This window comes from Aplysia californica, unplaced genomic scaffold, assembly GCF_000002075.1.
Source record: "Aplysia californica isolate F4 #8 unplaced genomic scaffold, AplCal3.0 scaffold00170, whole genome shotgun sequence".
In the NCBI taxonomy this organism is placed as follows: Eukaryota; Metazoa; Mollusca; class Gastropoda; order Aplysiida; family Aplysiidae; genus Aplysia; species Aplysia californica.
In genome coordinates, this window is record NW_004797440.1 from 465,450 (window position 1) to 484,092 (window position 18,643).

The following is an 18,643-nucleotide window of genomic DNA, read 5'->3' on the forward strand; positions in this document are numbered from 1 at the left end:
CCACACAAACCATTTAGAAAGGACATTATAAATGTAACAAGTGCACATGTCTAAAAGGAGATCACTCGTACAACATTGTTGTTGCTATGTTACACTGTCACCAATCAGCTTCCTGTCGTGAAAAGAGGTAGCTTCTTATCGTCAGCGATTGGCTTTCCATGGGAGGGAAAGTGTTTTAACTCCTGAGGAACAGTGCTTTTTGACAATTTGTTGTTTTTCATAACTTAACCAGTAAATTTCTTTCCACATTAATGCCTCTAGTTCAACATGAATGCCTCCAGTTTAAACTGAGTCAAGTTAGGTGGCTTTGTGAATGTGTCACTGAATTTCCCCTTTTGTTTCTTTGTTCAGGAGGTGGAAGGGATGGATCTTGAAGAAGAGGAGGGTTCGTCCTTCATCACTGTTGTGGATGTACCAGGTCACACAATCGATTCAACGACTGGGAACTGATTTATGTACAAGACTCACCACAAATGTTCTTACTTTTACTGAGATTATTTTATTTGTTGTCAGTCTGGAAAGTTTGTAAACTGTTTGAGTTTTTCAGGTTTTATTTTGGTTTTAGAAGGTTGTCTGAGTTTCCCTTTTTCTGAGAACCTCATAAATTATCCAATTATCAACGAAATAGCCATCTGTAGGAATGGATATATATAAATATACATATTAGAAATAATATAGATATATATATATATGCTAGCTGTATGAGAAATATGTGCACTTCATACTGAGCATGAAATACGAAACAGAATAATACAAAGTATTGGTCTGTTTTGTCGTGTCTCCATAAACTTAGTGAACAGTATATGATATTATATATTCTAAAAAGCTTTCCAACATAGCAGTTAAAATGAATTAAGTAAAATGTGGTCATTCCTAGCAGCCAATGTTTATTCAATAATACCTGAAGCTGATTCTAACCCTGCTGTCAAATTTATTCTAGCTTTATCTGGTATCTGGTTAAGCTTGGGTATATTTTGACATGGGTTTCTTTGCATTATACCATTTTGGCATTTGAGAGTGTAATAGATAGTTGGGGTTGCTAGTTTCTGTCAATGATTAAAAATGTGCGAACGGTAATTGTCTTTGCTAGATTTTGCTGAGACCGATGTCTCTGTCAAATGTCGTGATGTGTTGATATCTCTTTACGTCAAGATGGTAGTGGACCAAACTATCATGTGTCAAAAAGACGGAACACAAAAAAAAACAACTAATGTATTCACACACTGCATCTCCCTCATGATACCTATTGCAAGTGTATGTTTTGGTTGGGTTGTTTTTTTTAAGATACTGGTTTTCCGTTTTTATGCCAGAGGCATCCTGTGGTGTACTGCCATATTTCTCCCTGATAAAGAAAATCCTACCTCGAGCTACAGTAGTTTGGTCACATGTTCTTGACATGGTAGAGTAAAGTCACCAGTTAAAAACTCCTCTCACTAATGTTTATGGGGCCGGGAGTTTTTGTTTATCAATGGCTAGCACAACTTTTGACTCTTATAACTTTATTTATGGTGCATTCCATTTCAATTATTAGCTGCGTATCAGGTTGAAGTCCATGATGTTTTTATGCTCAAGTGAGAACGTTTTTCTTTTTCTTTTATTCTTTTTTTCGACCAATGTCTAAACTTTACTTGCAGTTTGGTTGGTTTTGGGGTTCTGATATGGTAATAATGTTATAAGAATCAACAAAACAATTACATAAGATTGGAAGAGAGAAAGATGACAGGTTTAACGCAACATCTATTTTGCAATTTATTTTTTATGCCTGTGGTTTAGGTTTATCTTTCTGGAGGGTTTTTTTTTTCAGTTTTTAAAATTTCATATTTCATTAAATGTCCCACAGATAAAGTTGCACATCACACACAGTTGAAAAATACATACCTGTACTATTGTAGGTTCATATTTCACAAATCTCATTTTTTGTCAGTGATGTTGTCACTGTTGTAAATGTTAGTTGTTATTTCAAGGTCACTGTTCAAGTTTTTACTTGGAGGTTTTCTCTCAAAAGGCAAAGGATCATTTTTTACATTTTACTTTCAGAAATATGAGAGCTTGGTTGTTTGCTATGTTTTAACTTTGAAAACTGTCTCACGCCTTTCGGGTTTTAAAAAAATTAAAGACCTTTGCTCCACACCTACTTGATATAAATTGAATTGCAAGACAAGGGAACTACCTTTCATATTATCACCAGTGAAAGTAAAGGAACTATATCAAAAGCCATCAAGTTTTGTCCTGATGAAGAAATATCTTCATTGACAACTGAATGCCAGTGCTGAAGATGAAATCTGTTACAAAGGAACAGCCGAGGACAGAAGTTAGAGGGCGCCACTGTTAGGTTCCACTTCTTTATTTTCCCTGTGTTGTTTCTGACTGTCTCTCTTACTTTTCCCTGGTACGAAACGGCCTTTATTGTGTTGATGTGCTTCTATTTACTCAAACAAACAAGGACAGAAGTTGCACCCTATGAGCTAGTTTGCTTAATGTAGGAGTTTTGAATGTTATTTAATTTACCAAAGTGACCATGTTTTGGGAGGTGACAGCGCAGTTTTCAGTCTGAGGCTCGCCAAAGCTTCAGGGTCGACTGGAGTGTGTAGGCATTTCTTTTACTGTTCCCATGAAAAACTACGTTGGGCGATTGTTTGTTAAAATTTGTTCTCCACATTTATTTCTCTTACAATTTAAAAACATATTCTTATTATCACTGAATATTGCATTCAAAATATTTTTCATCACACTTCAAACCAGTGTTGTTATAAAAGGTGTTCTGGAGTACACTTCAAAAATACTTTTTTATAATTTTTTGGTTGAAACACAGTTCCTGGTATTTTTTTATGAAACGTTTCTGAATTATCATGTCTTGACTTTAAAAATTCAAACTTAGATTTTTGTCATTTTGTTCAAGAATATTGCCTGCAAAATGTGTTTTTTGTATCCTGGACAAATGTTCATGTTCAGAAAGACGTTTATAGCTTTTGTTCTGGGGAAAGTTCTTCTTATACAGGGTGTCTAAAAAAAGGAGGACTCACTTAAAGGGTAATAACTCGGTCATCTCTACACCAGTTTCAACCAAAATTCAAACAAATAAAGTTCAACCCTGCGGACGTCGCGTCTGTAAATATGAAGAAAATCAATCAATGTGTTTGATAAATATCACGTTTTTAAAATTTACATCAATATAGGGTAAAACACAATTTTACTTCTTATAAGGGTTCAGTTACGAGAATAATGAAATCAAAAGATACCGGAACTTTTCCGCCTTGTAATTTTTATTAAATTTTTGTTTTTTGGCTCAGCACCTTTAATATCCATATAAAAACACATTTCCATTTGAATTTCACTGAAAAACGTTGATTAAAGGCATAAAATAAATATGTAATTTTTCAATTTTCAAAGACTCTCAAGCTATTGAAGTTACCAAACTTTGGCGGCCATTTTCTCACTAATTTTACCACTAAACCCAGGCAATACCACCTCCTTCTATCGCAAACATATCTCGGTTTTTAGCCAAGATAGATGGGCATTTTTAAAAATTGAAAGCAAGGCAAATGAAGAAGCTTTTAGATGATGACAATAACTACACATGCCCAAAAATTGAGTGCCTGATTCTAGGCCTACTGCTCAGTGACACGTAAATGGCTGGTTTTTAAGAAGTTGCAAAGTTTTGCGTTTCAGTCAATTTTGGTTTAAAATGTTTTAATTCGATATTTATCTAACAAATGGATTTAATTTTTTCATATTGACAAATGTAATGTGCCATGGTTTAATTTTGCTACTGCGAAGTATTATTAGAATTGGATTGAAGATAACCGAGTTATTGCAGTTTAAATGGGTCTTTTTTTTTAGACACCCAGCACTTTTGTATTTTTAGATATTTGTCTTTGAGGAAAAGAGTTATTCTTGGCATAAAAGATTCTTGTCCATGAAAATTGTGCCTTACTCCCTGTCCGGTTTGTCTCTCACTCAAACCCATTTCTGACAGTTATTAATTCTTGAAGATGAAAATTGTGTTAATTCTCAAAATCTTGGGCTCTTTCATGAGAACGAGACTTGAGATGTGCTCTGCAACTGTTGTCTGGAGATCCCATTTCTAAAGAAGACTTTGTGTTTTAAATGTAGGGCTTTATGGTATTTACCAGAGGTTACTGTGCAATCATAGTTGTTAGTAAGCACTTTGCATTTGTATACGGTGTCCACTTTTTGAGAAGTTTGTGGAATCTCAGACATGTGGAATGTAGACTTTTTGTTTCTTGTAGGCTACCTCATCACAGTTTATATCTTTCATTTTATGAGAATTCAGTGTGTCATTTCTGCTTTTCACCCGGGGGGAGGGGGGGAAGGGGCTGCACTTTGTTGGTTTCTTCTTGGACTGAGGTGCAGGCAACAGTTACACATTGCACATTGGGAATTCTTACACTTGGGTTGTCGGAAATGTTTCCACTGCTCCACTCCCGTTTGACTCGGTCCAATCAGAACTGGACGTTAAAATCAGAGGTTTCACCTCTTAGATGGTTTCTGATGATGTTGAATGAGGAATAAACTGGTACCAGGTGCATCATTTGCTCAGTCAGTGTCATGCTGGGCTGTGGTGCGGATGACCTTGGTTCAAATCCCCATTTGGATGTCGTTGAACTTGGGTTGCATAGGGAATTTTTCCGGGCTGTCCGCCTACTCAATTTGGTCCTATCACCACAGCTGCTGCCTCTTGAATAACTTTATACAGTTGGGCACAGATCACTCAAACACATCAGGGATTGACTAATGTGTTTGACATTTTTATTTAATTGAGATTAGGTCTACTAAGTGACATCGAAAAATTTAGGAGATATCAGGCCGGAATGGTAAATTGTATAAGTTTTCTGTGTTCATGTTGACTGTTAAAAGGGGTGCTAAACCAAACTCACTCAAGCGGTACCATGTTCGAAAAGTCTAGTTGGCACTTGTGCACATGTCACCTAGAAAGAGGGTCTCAGAAGAGAGCCATTGTGCCTTGTTAGAGTAAAAATGTATCTGTTTGTCAAGTGAATTGGCTACAACTCTGAACTGGAGAATGGTGTCAAGACAAATTGGTTGAAACTTTGTTCCATAAATTTTTGTTTGTCTCCATTCTACCTTGTGTTTGAAAATGGAATTTTACTGCAGAAGCTCAAGAAACACTCTTGAATGAGTTCTGAAAGATTTTTTTTAAGACAATCGGGTTTTTTTTTTTGGGGGGGGGGGGTGTTTGCATAAAATTCTTGACTATTAATATTGGAAAAATAGCTTCAGTTAGATCTTAGTAATTGTATTAGTTAGTTACCTTAATCCTTATGTTTTGAGAATGTGTTCTTTTTTTTACTATTTAGGTATTTTGTTTGGTGGATTTTTTTCGTTATTATGGATATGTTTTTTCTGTGTTGGATTTTTACTGCCGGTATTTTTTATATATTATTAAGAGGTTCACAGAGATAGAGAAAATGAATACCTTCTTGGTGTTGGATTTTTAAATTTTTTTTTTCAATTTATGGCTTGTTAGTGTACGGCTGAGGGTCTATTATAATCGTTTTTTGTCTTATTTATTCTTGAATACTATGTGCAATATTCAGCAATATTTTCATTCAGATTTGAGGCAGAAACTAATTGTATAGCTCTTGGCTAAACGTTTTGTTCTGTTCCATATCTAATTTAATCCAATAATGCAGAGCTATACCGCTTTTAAGACTTTTGCAAAGGTTTTGTTGAGAGTAGAGATTGATTGTCTGTGAATAGGATCTTTTCACATTTTGCAGTAAAACCCACTTTTCATGAAACTCCTGTTCGTAGTATTCTATCTTGCCCTTCCCTCAGTCAAACCAGAGATCCAGATTCTGGTGGCAGTGAATTTCTGCTGTATTCAGTCTTAAAATTGTTTCAACGAATGTAATCTAATAACTTCGTGAACCCTGAATGTCCAAACAAGATCTATGTATCCTAGGCCATTAGGAACTGAGATAATAAACTAACTGTTCCAATTATGCTTGGTGACCCTTGCTGGCTATTGCAATCCAAGTAAACAAGTTAAAGGGGTTCTAATGGTTAGTAAGTGTACATTCGTTGGCTTCAGATATGTCATCTTTTGAGTATTTCCCCATAAATGGTGTGTTTGATGTGGAAAGAATCCCCTTATGCTGTGTACTCCAACAACGATGGGTCTCATGTGTACAGACTATAGGTATGCTTGAAGTTTCGACCTTGTTTGTGGTTTGCTCCTTCTTTCCTATGAAACATCTATCGTCTTTCTCTCTCCCCCTTCTTTTTTTATGTTTGTTACTCTCTTGTAACACCTCTAAATCTTCGGCGCTTATATTTATATGACCTTATTGTGTTGCAAGTGCCGTAAAACACTTACCAAAACAAAGAGTTTAAAAAATGTATATTTATTAAGGATGGGACAGTTGTTCCTATAATGTTGTTATAGCGTAAAAGGGATCAACTGTTGTTTGTATGTTGTTGATTTTTTTTTTTTACAAATTTTATTTGTTTATTATATTATTATTATGCCGGCAATTATAAATTATGGGCACCATAAGTTGCAAACTCATTATTTTGCAAAGCACATAATATGATGGATCGATGCAACAAAAAAGTGTAGGCCTACCTGTGTGGTGTGAAAAATCACGATTTGACTTTTCAACAATATTGTACAGGGTAGGGGGTCTGTATTGCTGTCTGAAGCACTGGAAGTCTTGCTGAGGACAATTTTCTGAATCAGATCTTGATTTTTCTGTTGGCACACATGTGGGCAAGAGTTTGTGTGATTTTCTCTTGTGAACTTTGCATCTTATATTCTTGCAGTACTTTATGGAAAAGAGGTTAAATGTCAGAACCTTTCTGGCGTTTTAGTTGCACCTGACTTTCAGAAATTTTCCCTCCAAAAGGTGGCTGTATTACTACGGGGTCAGCAGGCGTGTATCATGCTGACCCATAATGTGTTCTGTGCTATGATGTCCATCTGTTGTTTAAGTTTGTTGGGATCAAGAGAAAAAAATTGTTTACACTTGCAATATTCGTTTGTATGATTCTAAGCCTATCAAAACTAAGTTTACGTCCCTGAGTGTGGAGCTTTTGAATTGACAGCTCCTTGTTGAAACTGAGCCTAAACGAACAACTTTTGGTATTTCGTTCTTTCTGTTAAAAAAAAAGTATTCATTTCTCCTTCTGGACAGAAAACATTTCACTATCTGACATTCTGACTCCATGCTAAGTTTGACTTCAGCTGCACAAACTTTTTTCTTTTGGGACATAACCTGAGCTCGGTAACACAGCTTTTTAAATAATTTATTTCATCTTCAGTGGAGTAAACATCAGTTTTACTTGTGTCACAAGGCTTTGCTAACCATATGCCAGTTCTTGATTGTTTGTAGGGTATTGATTGTGTGAGAAGAACTTTGTGTATGTAATGTACAGCTCTGTTGTGTGCTCTACTTTAAGTATAAGGGTGCTCTGATCAAATATTTGCATGGTTTGTTGCTCTTGTTTCCTTTCACTGGTTGTGACCATAGACAACTGGCATTTCTTACAGTACAGTATTTTTTCTCGTAGTATAGTTTTTTCTTATTCTTATTGACGAATGTATAGTCACTCTTGTAATAAGACCAGCTAACCCCCAGTGAAGCAAATTTTTACAGCAGCAGCAAAGAACTTATTTGGTTTTATCATGCAGCAATCTGGCTACTGGCTTTATTTCTAAAGTTTTAGGAGCATTTTTATTTCAAGTCAAAAATTAAAATCTGTCTTTTGACTTCTAAACATATGAAATGGATAATTTACTATTGATTCATAAGGGAAAAAAGTAATGATTAAAGAGATATACTTGTGGATTAGCCAGTCTTTTTACGAGGGCAGCAATATATTATTATTCAAAATCTGAAATGTTTTCTGTTTTCTTACAAGTCGTAAATGCTGTGGCTTAGTGGTCTGGTCTGCTGAATTGTTACTGTGGCTTATATTAAGAAGTGTTTGGATTCAGATCTGTCACTTATTGTAGTAAGCTTTACACGGTCATCTTCTCTTGTGCGAAGGATGGTTGTTTTCCTAGGCCAAGGTATGGAAATAGAATTATGTTAAATTTATCTGACTATTTTTTAAAACTTACTTTGATTGGATTGCGGCTTTTTTCTGGCTGAAGAGACAAGCTGGTGGTGGGTGGGACTGGGAGCTGCGGTGTTGCTTTGTCTCATTTCTGGTTTGGCAGTTACAGTTACAGTCGACTCCGCTTATGTTGAACTCATTTGAGATGATCTTTGGTTAAGTTGATCTTTTTCTCTGGTCCCAGCACTTCTTCTTTACAAGTCCCAACGGTTAAGTTGAACTTCCAATGAATTCTTTTTTTTTCACTCCCCAGACGACATTAACTCATCTGTAGTCGACTGCATCTAGTTCTAGTTCTTTTCAAGAGTATTGCTGGACCAGGTGGTGCCCTATATATATATATACGGTGATTTTTGTATTGGGCCACTTGATTAATTTGTTTATTATAATGGAAAGTCTTGTCATAAGAATAATACAAACTACTGTTGTATGACCAGATTATGTTTTTCTTTATACTGCCTGTCAGAAAACTACTTTCCCTGACAATGGGTTTTTTTTTTCTAATTACGGACAGCTATGGGGGTGAAAAAGATAAAATTTCTTGGTGACATTGAGAAAAATGGTCTGGTAGGGACAGCAATTGGTTTCTTGGGGGCGTTAAAGTTAGTCCGACATTTTACTACAGTGAGGCTTGCTGCTTTTTAGTATTGAATGTCGTTTTAATGGGAAACGATCTGCAAGTGATGATTTAATGTAGAGAAATTCATGAATATTTTACCCAATATTTTATTTTAAGCCGGTGTACCATCAGTGTTGTCACAAGACCAGTGCATTGAATCATCTTTATACGTGACTTTTTTGTATTTTTTAATATTATGAACAAGTGTATTGGTTTGATTAGCAACATCCCAACACTACTAACATTGTTTCTTTCTAATATATTTTTCAGTCTTTTGTATTTATCCTCATCCTATAGTCCAGAGGGTTATTGGCGCTTGTTCTGGTATGGTCAGCTTCTGCTTATTCCTTACAATACTTATATGTTCAATTTCAATCCAACTTTTGTCCCGATTAAATTCTTGAGGAAGTATGGCTGATTGCTAAAGAGTGCCAACTCCTGTAAGGTACAGTTCAACTCTGCTCAACTCTCTATTGCCACTATTGGTACTGTACTGTACCAAAGCTGAAACCATCCTGACAATTTCAAAGCCAACTTTACTGTAGCATAAGATGTGTTGCGTAATCTTTTAAAAGTGGTGTCCAGGAAAAGATATCTTTTTGCTGCCATAGTGGGATGGATTGTGTTCAGTGACATTGCTCTGATACTTTTGTGTAATGCTGTTTCCTGGCATTTTTATCACCTGGTGGAGTTAAAATGGAGTAGAACTAGAACATTGGAACAGATTCTAGGATACTGCTACGTACTGATAGTGATACTATGCTCATGTGGATTATATAATATCCCTGCAGACCAGCCACTTATCCTGATTTAACTTGGAACTCTATTTTCTGAAATGTGAATGTCAGATCTAGTTATTGACTTGCATACATTTTGTGGTGCACACATTTTAACTAAAATTAGAATATTGCTTTAACATTCAGAGTTTTATACTCTCTTTTTTTCAGCGGGATAACGGGTAACAAGAGTTTATATGATTAATCTTTAGTACAATTTCATGTTGGTATAATTTGTGTAGGTCATGTGTTGTTGATCCTGATTTTTTTCCACGACAGAATGAGATCATGATTTTTATATTGCATAGAGTATAGAGTTGCAGGTCTGGTGTTTGTTCAGCAGTTCCTTTTGCATAGTGCTTTTTATTTTGAAAAGAAAAATATTAAGTCAAGAGGGTTATTCTGCAAGATTAATCCTCTAGGGTTCAAAATTGCTCACTCAATCCCACAATATTTGTGTTCTGTGAAAATATATAATTCTTTTAAACTATTTTAACATTTTAATTTGGCATCGGTTGTCCAATGGATAGGCTACCAGACAATCATGCGATTGCGGGTTTCAGCTCAGCCTTACGTTGTGTCCTTGGAAAGGCTTTTTTAGACAAATTTCCCTCAATTCATGTGAAAGGAAATGGGTAGCCTACATGTATCATGCCATAGGTAGCAAAAGATTTGTCTGTTAATGTTTTATCGGCAGTAAAAATAAAATGGCAACTTTCCTCGATTGCTTTTCAGTTTCAGGAAGCTGAGAATGTTTTAGTACCATAATTTTTGCAATGAAGTGAGGCCAACTAGCATTCATCAACTGTAAGTTATAAGCATGTACGTTATTATCATCAGGCTGAGAGCTGGGTGTGAAATGTTTGCTTTGTTATTTCCCTTTATCTAGGTTATGCAGTCTGCCTATACTATGCATTATGACACGCCTGTGGATATAGTCCACCAAGTAATATTTTATTATTTTTATTGTGGTATTTGTTAGAGATAGATCTGAACTTAATCTGGTATGCTTTATGTAATGCTCAGTACATGTGAAGTACCGGAAGTACATGTGAAGTACCGGAGTCAAGCGTTTTAAAAAATAATGTGTATATTTCATTTATATTATTGTAAATGTTATAATCAAGTGTGGTGCCCAAGAAAATGGAACCATTTGGTTTTTGCTGATTGTGAGTGTGACCCAATCGTCGGATTTGTAAGGTTATAACAAACCGCAGTTGAGATTGTCTTGGAGAAAAGTGGTTGTCTTTAGTTAATTTGATTGTAGTATAGTGTCGAAAAAACGCACGGGAAAAATAAAATAGTACGTAATCGTTTATCCAGGTGATTGTCTTAGACAGGTGGCCATCATAGCAGGTTGACAGATATATATTTAAATTGGCTGTAAGCTACATTTGCCCTTTAAATGTACTGTGGATTCAGTTTTCCTTGTGAGAAAAAGGGTAAAATCTGTCATAGTATAAATCTAAGTTGTCTTTGAACAGAGATTGTTTTTCTCACTTGTTTCTTCAGATGAAAATGTTACTTGTACGTTCACTGGGTTTTTCTATGTATCAAGACCAAGTGCACCATTTCCTTTTATGGGAAAGGCTTAGAAGGCTTTTAAAGCTTTGAATTCCTTTATTGAGAGTAGACATTGTTTTGTCTCGTGCACAAAGCTTCTACAGCAAAAGGACCAAACACCATGAGGTAATAGGGCCTATTATTATTTCACAAATTTGAACAAATTCTTTTTCTTCTAAGCAAAGTACTGCTTACTGATTTGCCTTGTGAAAATTTTGACTGTTTTCATCTTTATACTTTATGACAGTTAAGAATTGCTGTTTGAATTTTATTTAATGTTTTAATTAATGTTAATTTAGCAATACATTTTAGAGTTCAAGAAGTTTGTAATCTACGCTATTTTTACACTATTTTTACCTCCATACTCGTATTATTGATACCAAGCTACTTAGTTTAGTGAAGCACTCTGCCTTTCTCAGCACATTTTGAAAAGAATTTTGTTTATAGTAGAAGGTACAACTATAAAACGCAAACATCACTTTCCTTTAGCTGTCTTATAAAGTTAAAGAGAAATCTTAGTGTAGGGACTTCACATCAGTGCGTTTTTCCTTGTTGTTTGTCGTAATCAATAATGTTTTACTTTGACATGCAGCCTGTCAAAATGAGTCTTACATTGCTGAAAGTGAAAGTTACCTTAAATCTTCCAGCTTTGAAATATAGCAAATGTCAAATCCTCTTTTTTCAGTGAAGGCAAGAGGTGTCAGCTTGGTTTAAAACAAATTATCTCATAATCTTGAGCTGCATGAGTTTAATCCTTTTTCCCTGCCCAAGAGCTGTTACTTTGTGGCCTTTTAGTAGTAGCCGTCTTTTGGCAGATGTGCTGTAAATTACAGTAAAGAATCGAGTATGTTGACTTCAGACAGGCTCCTCTTGCCAACATTATTTTTCACTATTTTCAACAATCTAAGTAGGCTATCATTTTGACAAGCTGCAAATCAATGTTCCGGTTACCTCTTTCTGAGTCTAGTCATATTAATGCCATCGAATCATCACATATGGACCCTGCGACTCGCTTGCTTTTCTTGTATTTTAATATTTTACATGACGGAAAAAACCCAGATATATAATAAAGTAATTTTTATTGTGTGAGCCTACGACTTGCCTTATTTTGAGTGCGTTTTCTTATTTTTATGTGCACAAATATTCACATTCTTTCTTTATTGCCTGTGTTGAGGGAGGAAGACCCTCAGCGACATTTTGGAGAGAGCAACTGAGTATCAATGGACATGTCCGGAATGCAGGGATGTTGCTCCCTGGAACAACAAACAATCTGTCCCCATGGTTTTATGCATAATTTTTTATTTTCCTTTATCATTCTTTGTTAAAAATTAACAGAATCGCATAATTTCACATTTTTAAGCTCAGTTTGCTAGTTTGCGTAATTTCACAATTTTTCTTGCATAAAACAACGGGGACAGAACAATGGGGGAGAAAAAACAATGGGAAGCTTTCTTATCTTTCCTTTATCTCAGCAGCCACACGTGGTCCCTTTAGGGGATGGTGGATACTGATTCGTTTAGGCTACAAAGTAGCATGTATAAAAATTGAAGTGTTTGTTAGGGCTACATGTAGTGTAGATATATGTATATATAAGGTCACCCTTTAACTTTAACATAAAGTGGAGTCCGCTGAAACCAAGAGCAATCAATCTGAAAAAGGTGGTAAATTGACAGAAAATAAAATCCATAGTTTTAAAATATTTTGCTTCTATTTGAGTAACCTTGCTAAACCGATGAAAGTCTGGCGATCCAGCAGATTTCGGTTTAAATTAAATGGACATCACTGCATGAAATTTGAATTCAACGAAGTCGTCAGGCCTGGCCTTCAATTTCGTTGAATCAGAGTGTTCGTTACAGCAAATACAAGGTTTTTGTGTAGATAATTACAGGCACGGAGCAAGTAATGTATAATGTATTCAAAAGTAGTTTGTTTTCAAAAGAGAGGCATTTTCGGTTTTTTTATACCAAAGAATTGCTGGAAAATTGCAGGAAAATATTGCAAAAGGGCCAACTTGTTCAAATGCATACCTGTGTCATCTATCATCATCTAAAACGTATTGTTTGCCCAACAAGTTATGTTGCTGTGTAGAGCCTAGCATATGGCAACATTTGATTTCAGTCTAGCGCACAGTTCATTAATTACGTAGATCTAAGTCGAGATTAGCTAATCATTGTAATATTGATCTGTAGGGGTGGGGCAAAATATCTGGATTGCGTTTTTATCTCTACACTGACATTCCAATTCCATGCCCGGACCATTTGTACCCTCTCCCCCCAGACACGCTCACAACGCGTGTGTTGATAATGATATGAAGGAAGCCGCTGATTGGCCGAATCATAGAGCAGTTCACCCTGCAAGCAACTTCGTTGAATCCGAGCTTGCTCATTTAAGTGTTTGTTGAATCTGAGGGTTTTTAAAGTTGATTTTTATTGTTTAAAAAATCAGGGAATCCAACTCCTATCGTTGAATCGGTGTTCGTTGAAACCGAGTTCCACTGTATAGCACACACATAAGAAAGAAAAGAAAAGCCTGAGTAAATGGTTACCATTTTAATAACACAGCAGGGGTCTGAATAACAAACGAATGTACATGAAGCTTTTCGCAGAAAGCTTGATAAAAAAAACAGCACCGATTTTTCTAAGAAACAAGGCAAAAGGGACACAACCCTGCTGTCATCCTGCTGTATACAGATGAAGACAGCCATGAATTTCTCCCAGAACCAGAGAGCTACCCATCACTGCCACACTTGTTGTCTGTCCCGAGCGCACCCAACCGAGCAGACCACCGGTCACCTGGCTCCATATTGCCACAGATCCACGATCATTGACCGCTGTTACAAAACCCATCTCAGACCTCAGTTCTTCTAGCCTGTAAAATTGAGTTTGAGTCGTGAGTAAGAAACACATCAACACAATATTACTGTCATTTCACGCTATGGAGGTAAACAAAAAAGAAAGTAGACAAGTGTGAAGAAATCAGAAAAAGAAAATGAATGGAAACAGATTGGTGGACACACCTTTAAAAAAAAAACGAAAACAAATATTGCCCACCAAGCTTTAAGTTTAAGTAAGACGGAATTTTCATGGAAAGAGAAAAAGAAGGGAGAACGTAAAAGTTCTTAGAGAGACTTAGATTCAGGCACAAAGGGGATGGCATGGAAGTAGATGTAGAGCTCTCTTAATTTTCAGTGTATCAGTGGTCTATACTCCAGCACTTGGTGAAAAAAGCTTATGGTGATGGGCGCTAGGGAAAAATAAAACAGACAGACACAAACAACAGTGGAAAAGTGAAGGAACAGGACTTACCAGAGGCTTCCTCCAACCACCCATAGCTCATAAGAAGATGAAGAAGACAAAGAGAAATAGCTTTGAAGACATAAGCAGCATAGAGACATAGTAGTACACTTTGCAAAAATATCCATTTGTTAGTGATTGGAATGAAATTACGGCTACATAGCTACTAACTTTTCAAAACCAAGAAACGGAAAACCCATATGACGGTTAAGATGGCTGGGATTTGGTCAAAAAACATCCTCATCAAGCAGATAATTTTTCTTCAGCATCGGCAAGTCCATACAGAGCAATATTAGAAATAAGAGAATACGTATTTTACTTTTACGATACGAAAACACTTAGCAAGTTGACAGAAGGCATCATAGAGCTAAGAGTCTTTAAGCCAGTGATATTACATTGGGACTTGTGAAAATTACTGAAAATTTACCAAGTAGCATTTGCAAAATAAAAAGACACTTAAAAGACACAAAACGCAACTATGGTGTTTAAACAGATAAATCCTGAGAATAATAACTGTGTTCTATTCAGTGAGAATAAGACATAATGAAGAAAAAAAAATGGTATCACTTAACAGCATCTTTGGAGGGGGGGGTTTTTTGTGTGTTTTTTTTTTGCCCGTGCCAACACTTCAACATTTGTAACTTTGTCACGCCACGAAATGCCTAAGATCTTGCGGCAGCATCTGAGATGGAAAATGTCGAGGCGCTTTTCTTGTCTGCTGTACAAGGTCAATGTTTCAGATCCATAAAGGAGTGTGCTGAGGACACATGCTGCAGTGGAATCAGGCGCTCTTCAATTGTTGGGCATATGAAGTTACTGGTATAATCTTAGAAATCTAGAGCCAGTTTATTTGCCTTGTTTCTGGTGGGAAAAAAAGTTCTCTACCTATTTTGAATAGATGGTAAGATATTTGTGTTTAAATGAGGTAGGGGGTTGTTTGGTTTCTGAGGTAAAATTAGTGAGAAAATGACCGCCAGAGTTTGATGACTTCCAAAGATTGAGTGTCTTTTGAAAATGTGAATTTACATTTATTGTGCCTTTGATCAACAGTTTTCTATAAAAATCATGCAGTAATGTCTTTTTAAAATGGTCATAAAAGATGTTATGCCCAAAATAAAAAGATTTGATAAAAATTGCCCATCGTGGGAAAAAATGGTATTTGAATACACCTGATTTCACAACGATGCCTCACATATCAAGGCATATATATCGGAGTTGTGTTAGCCTGTAACATTTCAACAAGAACAGATTATTAAGACAACAGTAACATGTTGTAAATTTCTGAAATATAAGTTTGTTTTTTTAGTTTAGCATGAGTTCTATAGCCCTTGCAACACAAAAAATTAATAGAAGTGCTGAAGATTTGAGGTGTTACTAGAGGGTAACGTATTAAAAAAAGAAGGAGGAAAGATAAGGAGGATAGACGTATGATCGATACCGATGGGAAACAAGGAGAAAATCTCATCAGAGCACTCCCAATCATCCACGATAAGTTTATAAAGGAGAAGATCACATATAATGTATGATGAAAGCGCCCACCAACCATCTCTACTCCTTGTCAAATGTGACTGTATGTGAGAAGCTCAAAGATGAAAAAGGCAAAGGAGAACACAACCTGGAATGTGTAACGTAAAAGCCCCCACACAAGGTCAATGCATTTAACTACAAAAAAAGGTCAAATTAACAGCTCACTGTACATTAGATAGAAAACAATTCACCTTTTCCACATGTTGTCAGGGGTGTCATAGGTCTTCAAGGTCACCATCTGACCAGACATGGGGTTCAAGGCCACAGAGCTGCCCCAATCCGCTTCTTCTGACCTCCAAGCAACATCCAAGATCAACACACCCTAGAGGAGCACAGGTACACTGTAAATAACACTTCTTTGGAAATGTAACTGAAAAGTATCGTAATAATAATAATAACAACAATGCAGATAATTTCTAAAGCTTCCACTCTCATACAACAATACAGCTCTAGGTGCTATACAATTACAATAATTTTATCTTAACACAAAATAGTTGTAACAACATGTTTGACTGTAGACTGTATCTTCATTTATCAGCATGGGTGTTATATTCCGTCAATACTGTAATACTACAGCCTGGGATGATTCTAACTGACAGGGCCGAAGCTACATATCTCCAATATAGGTCAAAAGGAATTCAGTAACAATCATCAACCAAATCTCCTCATGTATCATCCCCAATCTGAAAAGGTGCACACTGGAAAAGTTTTCAATTTACATTTGTTCAGATCAACTCACCTCGCAAGATCTAGCAGCCAACAGGCGTGTGAGGCAGGGAAGTGAACTGGATACGTTAATCCGCTTCAGCTCCACCCCAAGAGTTGCATTCCTGGGACAAGATTGAAGTTGGCGATAGAAAACAATCATATATATTATGAATCGAATAAAAACAGAAAAAGGATTTATATATATATATATATATACTCCATTACCATTATGAAACAATAGAAGCCCAGTTCCTCTAAACATCGTATCTACAGAGAATGAGACTCACTCAAAAGTGACAGAACTCAGCCTGCCATTCTTGTGATAAAACATTTTTTTCCCCCTTTTATTTGTTCTAGTAAGAATTAAAGGCACTTGCGACACAATAAGGTCCCGTAAGTGCCGAAGATTAGAGGTGTTACAAGAGAGTAACAAACATACAAAAAAGAAAGCAGTGAGATGATGACGAATGTTCGACAGGTAAGAAGGAGTAAACCACACCAGAGCACCCACTAACCACCCACAATAAACGTTTAGATCTTCTCACTCAACCTGGTTGTGAACCCGTAGCAGAATCTGCTTTGAAGCTGAAAGAATTTGGGCATCCTTGAGAAGAGGTAAACAGGTACCTTCTGTTCTACTTTACTGTTCAGAAATTCAAATAAGCCCAGCTTTTACTAACCCTATCCGTACGTCGTGTTTTACTATCGTATCCATACGACGTGAGGAACTCTGTACCACCACTTTCCAAAGAGGAAATTACTCGGTAACCCGATCCGTATGCTTTGCATAGCAGTCTGTCAAAATGATTTTTGAGAAATACTGAAAGTTTCAGAGATCTTCGTACTAGAAGTATTCTAAAATGTGAAGAATACAACCCTGGGGGTACAAAATGACCCCAGGGCGTACGGTACAGTAAAACATAGGCCTTGAATGAACTTGACTCACCACAACAAAAGCCTCTGATCAGCTGTGAGGCCAAGAAGTGCAGCAGAGCTCTCCCCAGAGATGACAACCAAGTCCAGCAGCTGACCACGACAAGGTCTCGACACAGTTGTCTCCCTAAGGCAATGACCGGGCGTTGTGATGCTCACATTTCTCACGGCGTATTGGTTCATAGTGGTCATTCCGAGATGTAGGCTGGACTCAGATACAGGACAGAGTAACACTGCGCTGGGCTCACTATTGATGTTTTAAAGGTTTAAGAGGAAAAAGTAATTTAATCACATAAAAATGAATCTGTTTTGTCTTTTTATGCAATAGTAAGTGATTTACGCACTTGCAACACAATTATAAGTGTCGAAGATTAAAAGTGTTACGAGAGAGAGAGAAAAACAAGCAAAAAAGGAGGAAAGATAAGGACGATGAATGTTTGACTAGTCAAGAAGGAGCAAACCACATCAGAGTACCTGCCAATCACCCACACGAAATACTGTATACCAGAGAGCAAAAGAAACGCAAAAAAACATTTTGGCCATCATTAAATAACCATCACTGGTAGAAGACTGAGGCGTTTCTTGGCCTCAATTGATAACAAGCTTGACTGGCTTCCCCGCGCTGCTCTTGTGCATTAAAAAGTACATCAAAGAATGTTCCTCTCAAGGAAATTAAGAAGTTTTCATGTCGATAATAAGAAAATGTCCCTTTTATACCATCCTATGGCATGCTATTATTTTGTATTTGCTTCTGGGCTGGGAATTGTACGGTGAAAGATAAAGAAAAATTCGACAGAACCATTAAGAAAGCCAGCAAGATCTCTGGACATGATTTGACTAAAATTGATGAAACATAACACCTGAAGTATAAAAAAGATAAAAAGCATTATAACCGAACCATCACACGCACACCCCCTTTCCACGCAAATTGCAAGATCACGCAGCGTCAGATATGTACCTCTAAAAACAAAGAAAGAAAGATGTAAAAGAAGTTTTTTGCCATCTAGAATAATGCTATGGTCACAATAACCATCAGTAGTAGTAGTAGTATAAGGTTTTACGGCGCTCGCAACTGCTAAGGTCATATGAGCGCGCGAAACACAAGTTGTTCACCTCTGCGA

General features: G+C 36.5%; 2 protein-coding genes across 3 annotated transcripts in view; one reads left to right on the plus strand and one right to left on the minus strand.

The window, feature by feature from the left end:
- Positions 1-3,217, plus strand: part of LOC101855019 — a 28,578-nt gene extending 25,361 nt beyond the window's left edge. The window contains exon 5 of one of the 2 annotated variants that reach the window (XM_005097987.3): positions 352-3,217. In XM_005097987.3, coding sequence (XP_005098044.1) covers positions 352-450 — 99 coding nt within the window. In that variant the 3' untranslated portion in view covers positions 451-3,217. The remainder of the gene's footprint in view (positions 1-351) is intronic. The other variant, XM_035969688.1, reaches the window with a different exon arrangement.
- Positions 3,218-13,595: 10,378 nt separating this feature from the next.
- The window catches only part of LOC101855252, a 34,046-nt gene continuing 28,998 nt past the window's right edge, over positions 13,596-18,643 (minus strand). The window contains exons 7-10 of the mRNA XM_005097988.3: positions 17,536-17,769; positions 16,621-16,711; positions 16,073-16,203; positions 13,596-13,929 (exon numbers count right to left, since the gene is read on the minus strand). Of these exons, the coding sequence (XP_005098045.1) occupies positions 13,734-13,929; positions 16,073-16,203; positions 16,621-16,711; positions 17,536-17,769 (652 nt within the window). The 3' untranslated portion in view covers positions 13,596-13,733. The remainder of the gene's footprint in view (positions 13,930-16,072; positions 16,204-16,620; positions 16,712-17,535; positions 17,770-18,643) is intronic.